The 9,398-nt window shown below is 65.5% G+C and overlaps 1 protein-coding gene across 3 annotated transcripts; it reads right to left on the reverse strand.

Annotated features, from left to right (window-relative positions):
* Nucleotides 1-1,563: 1,563 nt before the first annotated feature.
* On the reverse strand, nt 1,564-8,908 carry MISP (mitotic spindle positioning). 3 transcript variants are annotated; one of them, XM_068662017.1, is made up of 5 exons: nt 8,749-8,908; nt 3,045-5,163; nt 2,618-2,829; nt 2,346-2,384; nt 1,564-2,117 (listed from the first exon to the last, which is right to left on the reverse strand). In XM_068662017.1, exons 1-5 carry the CDS (start codon nt 8,806-8,808, stop codon nt 2,031-2,033), a joined length of 2,517 nt encoding a protein of 838 aa, XP_068518118.1. In that variant the 5' UTR covers nt 8,809-8,908; the 3' UTR covers nt 1,564-2,030. The 3 variants fall into 3 exon arrangements, with proteins under 3 accessions (XP_068518118.1, XP_068518116.1, XP_068518119.1); XM_068662015.1 differs by lacking the exon at nt 8,749-8,908 and adding an exon at nt 8,160-8,309; XM_068662018.1 differs by lacking the exon at nt 8,749-8,908 and adding an exon at nt 6,784-6,938.
* Nucleotides 8,909-9,398: the final 490 nt, after the last annotated feature.

A 9,398-nucleotide genomic window follows, 5' to 3' on the forward strand; every position in this document is an offset into this window, starting at 1 on the left:
TCACAGGTGCTTGAGGAGCCATAAAAAAGACAAACTCACTCCATCAAACGCTCAGAGCCTTCCAGCTTTCCTCGTGCTGCCCACCACAGCCTGCGTTTGTAGTGCAGCAGCTGCAGGAACCTGCAAACCTGCCATGCCCAGCTCGGGAACGGCCACACGTGGAGCTCCGTGTGGCAAATTGCAACCAGGCACCGAGAGTCAGAGCAAACCCTTTCCCACAGGGCTCAGGTTTACTCTGGCTGGATGAAACAAGAAGACAGCAGGCAGCTCAGCCTTTTATTTCCTCTGTGCTGACCTGTTCAGTCCACGCCCCAAAGCTCCTCAATGAAAGGCTGCTACCTCAAAAACCAGGTGGCGCAGTCAGTCAGCAGAATCCACTTCATCCTTTCTCAGTCACACCGGCATCTCTTGGTTCTCTGCCTTGCTGCGGGAAAAAACAACAAAGCAAACACGAAGCAAACGCAGTAAATCCGCGAGCAGGGCCCTGCCGCCCCCACGCCTTATGGGGGGAAGGAGCCCGGGGAGGGAAAGCAGCCCTCGTCCCTCCCCAAAACCCTGCGCTCGCCGCGGTCACATGCCAGGGGAAAGTCACTTGCCTCTGTACGTGGGAGGATATCTGTGGATCCTTTTATTTGTCTTACAATGTTTCTAAGCTAAATTTCTGGTTAACTGCACGTCAAACAAATGAGTAGCATCCTGTGTAGATGGCTAAATTAGATCTCATCAAGGGTATTTATTAATTGCTGCTCACAGAAGAAAGGATCAGCCCCAGAAATGTTTCGTTGTGTAGAAGCGAGGGCCGAGCATTTTCAGAAATTTCGAGTAACTGTCCCAGCACGTCACAGCAGCTCGCACTGTAAACATTTTAAATAATTAGGAAATTACCCAGCGTAGGCTGTTGCTAGGAGCAGTGTCTTCTGCAAAAAGGGCTTCTGAGAGGCCTCGGTTAGGGGACTTGGAAACACTTCTACTTTGAAAGAAGAATTAAAGCAAGGCAGTGTCCCAATTTCGTTTGCTTGTTTAATAAAATGCATTTCTGTACATATTTGGTGGAACCCGATTTCTAGGAACATTTATTTTCTGCAAGAAGCACGACCAAAAGCCCTGGGCTTGCCGCTGCCCGGTGTCTCCAGCTGCCCAGGAGCACGCAGGGCATTCCCGGAGACGTGGCTGGACATGGCCCCGTCCTGTCCCCTCTTCATTGTGCGGCCCAAGAGGAACAGAGAACCACCCGGGATGATCCAGCAGCTCCCCCCCTGCTTGTCATCTTTGCGTCTCAATTAAGAAGCAGTTGCTTGGGGCGGAGACCCAGATCCAGCGCAGGCAAATTAATTTGCCCGAGCTCGGTGCCAGTGGGCGCTGCACGGCCCCGTCCCGGGGGGCACCGGGAGGCACGGCGGGGCTCTGCTGGAGCCGCCAGGGGGCCAGGGGGCCAGGGACCCCCTTGCCCCTCGGTGCCGGCAGTGGGAGGCACGGCCCCGGCCTCCCGAAAAACCCGCGCTCGTTTTAACCCCCAGCTGCAGAACCAGCGGAGCGTTTGGGCAAACAACACAGCAGGAGGAATGAGAGTAATGACTCTTTAATAAATTAGCAAAATAAACAGCATTAATACATGTTAGATATCACTGCGCTTCAGCAGATTGCCTGACGTAATCAGAAACCTCGATTTCCCAGCTCGGTGTTGATCCAGCGGCACGCTCCAGCCCAGGCACCCCCCGGCTGGGGCTGCAGCACCTGAAAACCTAAAACCACTCAGAAATAAAACTTGTTTTTGTAAGGGACACAGCTTGCAATGAGAAAGAAGTTAAATTACCGTATGATTTCTCTTCATCTAGCTGTCTCCTGGCAGAAGAAATTAAAAGAAAGGGATCTGATTCTTACCCCCTTACGTAAGTATTATTTCATCTCAGGGGGAAGGGGGGGGACACAAACGAGCACGTTTAATTTATCGGAAGGATCATCTGTTCTATTAAAAACGGATGCAATTTGCGATGCGTGAGTCCCTGCGGGTGGCAGCCCCCCGGTGCAGCTCAGTCCTCGTCCCGCACGTAGAGCCCGGCCTCCCAGCGCTGCGCCATGGCGCTCTTGTGCCGCCCCACCCGCGTGCTCTCCACCACCTGGGGGGGACCAGAAAGCACGATTTGTCACAAAAACACTTTTATGGATAAAAAAAAGCAATCCTTTCCGCACAACTTGCCCTCCCCCTAACTGGGGCTCCCGCCCTTGGCGTCCGGCCCCGCGCAGCGCCTGCCCCCCCCCGGCCGCTCGGGGCTGGAGCAGCGGCCCCGGGCAGGGACCCCCCGAGCCCCCCGATCCCCGTCCCCCAGGGGCAGGGGGGGCCTTACCTCCGTGTTGATTTTGTCCACGGGCTCGATGCCTGCGTACTGGGAAAAGGAAGGAAAAGAGGTTCAGAGCCGTGGCCACAGGGGGATGCGGGGGGAGGTGGGCGCAGGCCATGTGAGCGTGGCACGGGGACCATGGGGGTCTCCTGGGCCAGGACCCCCAGCAGACGGCGGGGCCCTTCCACCCCCCCCCCAGCCTCCAGCACCAGACCCAGCAGGGCAGGGAGCCCACGCTGCCGCCCCCGGGGCAGCCCCAGCAGCCCCCGTGCGCTCACCTTCCCGTCCTCCTTCGTCCTCCTCCTCCTCTCCTCGAAGGCGCTGGAGTGAGCCGAGTCGGGGCTGAGGCTGTCGCTGCTGTCCGGGCCGGGAGCCGCCACTCGCAGCGGGGTGAAGGACGACACCAGGCCCAGGACCCCCGCCTGGCGCGAGGAGGGGGTGGGCACCGGGGACCCCGACACCGAGTAGCTGCCGCTGGCACCTGAGGCGGCTTGGGGAGAGAAAGAGGGGCTGGGCTGTGAGGGCTGCCAGGGCTGCAGGGAGCACGATCCCGGGGATGGAGGCACCCACGGCGGGGCCGGGCTCCAGCCCCAGGACTGGACCTCTGCGGGTCCGTGGTCACCGCTGGGAGCCCACCCCTGGGTGCCAGCACCAAGGAAGGGGCAATGCGTGCACCGGGCACTTCTGGGCCTTTCCTCCCCTTACCTGAGCTGTGGCGCGAGTGGGAGCTCTCCCTGGAGAAGCCGTCGCTGCTGCCCAGGGAGCCTTCGAACAGCAGCCGCCGCCGGCGCTGCTCCTGCAGCTCCTCTTCCCGCTGCAGGTCGCTCCGAATCTCCTCCTCGATCAGCGCCGACGTTTGGGGCTTCCACGTCCTCAGCGTGTACTGCTCGTCCCGGCCGTCCTCCCCGTCCGGCCCCTTCTCCCTCCTCAGCGGGCTCTGCGTCCCCATGTCGTCCACGAAGGAGATCCTGGGCTTCCAGAAGGGGAAGGAGAAGTGCTCCTTGCGCAGGACGCCCGCTGCCGCGGGGCTCGGGGTGAAGCCGGGCAGCCTTCCTCCCTGGGAATCCTCACGTGCCCATCGGCCGGCGCTGGCGGAAGCGTGGTCGAGCGCCGGGGGCTCCCCGCGGCCCCTCTCGCCGGCGGGCGGCACGGAGCGCGTCAGGGTCACCGTGTAGGTGGACAGGGCTCTCCCGGCCCCCGTGTCCTCCGCGGGGCCGGAGCCGTGGCTCGAGGGCTGCTCCTCGTGGACCCAACTCCTCCGCTCCTCCGCCCTTCTCGCGGGGGCCGGTTTGGGCGGGGGGGTTTCCTCCTGCTCGAACACCTTCTTGCGCTCGTCCAGCTCCTGCTGCGTCCCCCGGTCGTACAGCCCCAGCAGCCGCCCTTGTCTCTTCAGATCCTCTTCGCGCTTGGTTTCCTGCTCTATTTCCCGCTGGACGTAGAAGGAAGCGCGGCTTTTGTCCTTCCCTTTCCTGCCCGGAACAGGAGACGCGTGCATGGAGAGCAGAGGCTTGGTCTGGATTTCCACCAGCTCGCTGCTGGAGGTCAGCCGCTGGATGCCCCTCTCCTTCCAGAGGTTCTCCTCCCTCTCCAGTGCCCTGCGGATCTCCCGCTCGATGGGCGTCTCGTTGCTGGCCTTCAGCTCCTTGTCGGGGCTGCTGCTGCTGTTCCTCACGTCCACGAGGCCATTGAAGGCCTCCACGCTTCCATTGCTGACGTAGCCCGTGCTGCCCTCGGTGTACATCTCCCCCAGGCCAGAGTCCAGGTCATCTCTGGACGACGCTTTGGTCAGGCTGGACGTTTTCCCCGTGTGATAAAACCTCCCGGCATCATCCCTTCCCTCCGCCTTCACGGGCGTCCTGTAGGAGACGTTGTACACCTGGTAGGTGCTGGTGTCCGTCCTGCCCTGGCTGGGCACGGCGGCGTCGCCGTAACCTCTCTCAGCCTTCGTGGCGGTCTCAGGGCTTTGCCACTCCTGCCTGGAGATTCTTGTCATCGCCTCTGGCCTCGGAGACACGGCGTGCTGCCCCGGGCTGAGCAGGGAGCCCGGGCTGGTCTTCTCCAGCATCAGGAACTGCTGCCGGGCGGCGGCGAAGTTGATCTGCTCCCTGTCTATGCTTTCGGGGTCGACGGGCGTTGCTGCCCTCCCCGAGGATGCCTTGTCGAAGTAAATGCCGAAGCTGGAGGTGCTGCTGCCCTTGTGCTTGGCATCCCCCTGGCCGCCCGCACCCACGTTGATGGAGCTCAGCTCATCCATGGAGCTCCACCGCTCGGCCATGGTGGAGCTCTTCCTCACCACCTGCCCCCGGATCACCTCCCTCCTCTCGTCCTCCAGCTCCTTTGCTTTCTCGGGAGAGATGTTTGGTGGATGGAGCCTGTACTGCTCCTGCTCGTCGTCCTCGTAAAGCCTCGAGGGCTTCCTCTCACCCCTGTAAGCCCTCAGGTCGTACAGGCTTCCCGACCGAACCACCTCCAGCCTGGACTCCCTGTCGGGGGAAGGGGTCCAGACGTCCTTCCCACCATCCAGGAAATACGAGGGCGACTTCATCCTCGTTCTCCACTCGTAGCCATTTTCCACCCTCTGGCTGCCGTACTGAGAGGACCCAAACACGTCGTCGTCGCCATCCGCGGGCGCGTGGTCGTGTCGGTGCGCTGTCTGCGGGAGCTGGAAGACCAGGTGCCTGGTGACCCTGTCCATGTCCCGGCAGGAGTCAGCATCCAAATCTGCACCTTCCTGGGGCTGGGGGCACTGCTCGGCCTCGCGGGCACCCTCGGGCTCTGGGCTCACCTGAGGAGGTGTTGAGCAGAGGGCAGGATCCTGCTGGCCCTGAGGGGAGAAAAGCCGTCGGGAGAAGCTCAAGGAGCAGAAGTCGGAGCGGCGCAGCTCCCTCCCCAACCCAGCACTCATCCTCTGCCCTCAGCCCCCATCCCCACCCCTGGGCAGCTCCTGCCTGCTCTGTCCTCGCCCTGGCCGTGGGTTTCGGCACACATCCACCATGGGTGGCACCGGGGACGTTGGCCCACAGCTGGGACAGGCACTGACGCCACCGTGCCCACCTCCGCCTGGAATTTCTCCTTGCGTGTTTATGGGAAGGAAGCTCCAAGTCTCTGAGACTATTGAAACAGCAAGGATCATAAAAACGGTTTCATGGCTCATAAAAACCATGGGACTTTACCCCATCTGTCACGCACACCGGGAGGAAACGCCTGCCCTGACCTTGGTGTGGGTCCTCCCGCTGCCAGCCGGGCCATAGCTCGGTGACAAAGTGGGTGCCCGGGCAGGGAGGGGCAGCGCAGGCGGGTCCCTGCCCCCAGCAGGGAACACTGGTCCCAGTGGGATGCCGCAGCTCCGAGGGGGCCGGGTGAGCAGCGCTGTCACCACGACCCCGCCACCGCTTCTCCAGGCGGGTTGGGGAGCTGCGGCCGCGCATCCCCTGCAGCATCCACAGCCCCTCCTCAGCCCCTCAGCCGGGGCTATTTCAGCCCTTCCCAGGGGGCAGCACCTGGGGCTGGGAGCGCTGACAGCGTTAGGGGCAGCTGGGGTGTCCCAGGGTGCAGGGAGAGGCCCCTGTATAGTTTAACCCCACTGCCTTCAGCAGTAACAGGCCTGGGCTCTGCTGGGAAATGCCCCCCCCCAGCTGCTCTGTGCCCAGCTGGATTCCCACAGCCTCTCTTTTCCTTCCCGTAACTCATTATTACCCATTTACAGTCAGTGGTGACACGGGTAATGAAAACTTGCCCACGGGTAATCGTGTTTGGAGGGGGCAAAAGTCCTTGCTGGGAGTGCTGGGGAGCTCGGGTTGCTGGCAGCAGGAGGAGGGGGGCAAGGAGAGGAGCGGGGGGGCAGCACCCCCGGCAGGCCCAGCCCCAGGCAGAGCCGTGCCCACAGAGCCTGACCCGGCTCAGCCCTGGGGGTGCAGGACTGGGGGGAGCTGGGCCGGGCAGCACCACAGTGCCCATCGGCCACCCTCACCATCAAACAGGCACCGGGTGCTTCCCAGGGTCCCCCCACCCCGGGGATCCCGCAGTGGGCACGGCACGGTGCTGCCATCCTCATGGCACCGCTGTGCCCAGCAGTGGCACCCACCGGCGAGGGGCAGAGGAGGCAGTGCCCCAGCTCCCCACCACGTCCCTGGGCTGCGGCACCTGGTGGCACTGGCACCAACCCAGGGCACAGACGAGGCATCGCCTGCCCGGCCCCTGCCTGCCCTGTGCTCACACACCCCGTGCACACAGGCCCCTGTGCCCCCAGTCCTGCCGGCACGCCTGGGACACCCAGGAGTGAGCCAGCGAGCTGCAGGCAGCCCCCACGCCCGCACCACCTCTGGATAGGGCTGGGGTACGCACGTACCCCCTGCACCCACCCCGCTGCATGGCACTGGTGCCCCCGGTGCTGCAGGGACAGCCACCCTGAGCCCTGGCTCCTGCCCCGCCACACCGCACTTACTGTCCTGGAGCCATCAGCGCGGGGGTCCCCGTGCCCCAGGGTGGCACCCGCCTGAGCTGCGTCCTCAGGGAGTGGCCTGGCCGGGCGGCGGTGGGGTGTGGGTGCTGCCGGGGCGGCCCAGGGCTGCGTGGCCCTGATAAGCTCAGCCTAAACCCCGTGGAGGAATTCCAAGAATTCAGCTGGGCTCATCACTGGCCTGGGTTCAATGACCCGTTCCCAGCCCCCCCACGCCACCCATCGCCCTGCTGCCAACGGCTCCCACGCCGGCACAGCCTCCGTGCCCTTGGCCCACGGCCCCTGGCGCACACCGACGAGCAGTGCACCGGCACAGCTGGGGCACCAACGTGGCCGTGTGCCAAGGCAGTGCCGTGCTGCGCGTTGCAGCACCGTGTTGGCGTGCTAATGCACCGCTGCCCCCTCCTCTGGGCACCCCCTGCCTCTCCATGGACACAACTGCGGCGCTGAGGAGCCCCAAAACCCCAAAGAGCAGGGGGGTGCCAGGCGCTCTCCTACCCTGGCTGTGTGGCTGTGATCTCCCCGTGGAGGAGCACAAACAGGGGAAGAGCTCGTGCTGCTTCCCTGCGAGCAGGCAGCCCCCAGCGGGGAGGTGGGGTGGGGGCACGGCCAGTTGGCCACCAGCATCCCCAGTGCTCAGGGAGCCGCGGGTGCCGCAGCCTGGCCCCGGGGTGCTGCCGGGAGCCGTGCGGAGGAGCCCGCGGGCTGAGCAAACAGCGGGGAGTCACCGCTGAGGCCGCTCGCACTCTCCTGTTTACACCACGGGGCCTCTCCCGGCCCAGCTTTCCCCGTGCCAGCTGCCTGATAACCCCCCCTGTTTGCGCAGGCAGGGCTGGGGCGGGTGCTGTGGCAGCCCCGGTGCTCCCGGCCCCGCTGCCCCCGCCAGCCCCCTCGGCCCTCGTCCTGCCTGGGGACCAACCAAAGCAGCTCCGGCAGCGGGGAGCAGCCCCTGTGGTGGTTCAGAGTCTTTGAGCCGTTGTATCCGACGGGCGAGCACAGCCCCACGGTGGCTGCAGCGCTCCTGCTGCCCTGGGCCGCGGGTGCCGGAGCCTGGCAGCGCCGCCAGCAGCCAGCACCGAGGGCGCCCTGCCCGGCCTGGCACCAGGCGGCACGGCCGGCCTGGGTGGTGCCCCCCGTGCCACCGTGCTCTGCCATCACTGCGCCTGCACCTGGGGCAGGATGTCCCCATCCTCGTCCTCTGGCCACGTCCTCGTCCTGCTGCCCCTGCCGCAGCCCCGTGCCCCACCAGACCCCGCTCCCCTCGCACGGCCCAGCCCCGGCTGCCGGCCCCAGGCCCGAGCAGGGCAGGGGTGTAAATCCCAACTCACCCCAGCTGCGGGGCACTGGGAACCCCGACTCACCCTGCACGGCCTGTGGCACCCGTCCCGCTCCTGAGGGCGAGCAGCCGGCACCTGCTGGGTGCGGGGATGGTGCCTCCGGCGTGGCCACGGGCGGCTGTGCGTTTCCGGGAGGGAGCGCGGTGCCTGTTTTACCGTGGGGCTGAGACAAAGTCCACGCCAGCGGCCGCGGGGCACGGGCGAGCACCACACCCTGCGGCGGGTGCGGATGTGTGCACAGCCCGGGGCTGGCACCGGGCAGCTCTGCCAGCGGGCAGGGCCGGGGCCCCGTTGCCCAGAATGACCCCTGGGATCCCAGCACCGGCGCTGCCCTCCCTGGGCCCAGCCTGGGGTGAGCTCCGTGGGTCCCCCACCAGCCTGGAGGCGGGCAGAGACCCTCGGCTGCACAGCGGTGGTCCCCGGGGGGCCCTGACCCCAGCACCATCCCCTTGTGACAAGCAGGAGCCCGGGCTGCCACATCTTCACCTGTGCGTGCCCGCCAGCTGCAGCAGCCTCCCTTTCCTCCCAGCATCCCAGTGCCCCCTCCCCGTCCCCTGCTGCCATCTCGGGGACGTGGCGGTGCGGGGGTGACAGGCAGGCTGCCCGCCCTTACCTGCGCCCTGGGCTCCAGGGTGGCACAGAGGACCTGCCACGGCGGGGTGTACTTGAACATCCCCCTCCTGTGTTGTCACCGTCGCTCTGGGGACGGACACCTCCGGGGCACAGCAGGGGGCGAGGGCAGCACCCAGCTGGCCGGCACCCTGACCCAGTGCCTCCGGCACCCTGCTGGGAGGAAGCCGGGGGATTTATCCCGCAGGGAGACCTGGCGGCGCTGGAGCCCGGCCAGCCACCACCTCCGCCTCCGCCCCACACGGGTTCAGCCCCGGTGATCCAGGGGGAACGGGGCGCTCGGTGCTGGTGCGGGGAGGAGATGGGGACCCCGGGTCAGAGCACGGGGCACCGGCACAGCCCCGCTGCCAGCACGGCACGGGAACGCTGCCAAGGCAAGGAGGCAGCAGGAATCCCCCTGCCCGCGACCCTTGCACTCGTGGAGCAGGCGAAGGACGGAGGCTGACGGGAAGCCTCCGGGCAGGGGCAAGAGGAGACGGAGCCGAGGCAGCACGGCTGGGGGGGGGCAGCACGGGGGGCATGGGGAGATGGGGCCAGACCCTGCACCTGACCCCACTGGTGCAGCGCCTTACCCCATGGTGCTCAATGGGGATGGACCCAACCTCCAGCCACCGTCCCCTCCCCAGCACCCCC

Source organism: Anas acuta, chromosome 26, assembly GCF_963932015.1.
Source record: "Anas acuta chromosome 26, bAnaAcu1.1, whole genome shotgun sequence".
Lineage (NCBI taxonomy): Eukaryota > Metazoa > Chordata > Aves > Anseriformes > Anatidae > Anas > Anas acuta.

What these genes read in the sequence shown, in the direction of transcription:
- MISP (XM_068662017.1), bottom strand. Translation starts at nt 8,808, where the DNA reads ATGTTCAAGTACACCCCGCCGTGGCAGGTCCTCTGTGCCACCCTGGAG. An exon ending in CCCTGGAGCCCAGGGCGCAG is followed by an intron (nt 5,164 to 8,748) that starts GTAAGGGCGGGC and finishes TTCTCCCCTCAG; the next exon opens with GGCCAGCAGGATCCTGCCCT. An exon ending in TGGACAAAATCAACACGGAG is followed by an intron (nt 2,118 to 2,345) that starts GTAAGGCCCCCC and finishes GGTCCCCCCCAG; the next exon opens with GTGGTGGAGAGCACGCGGGT.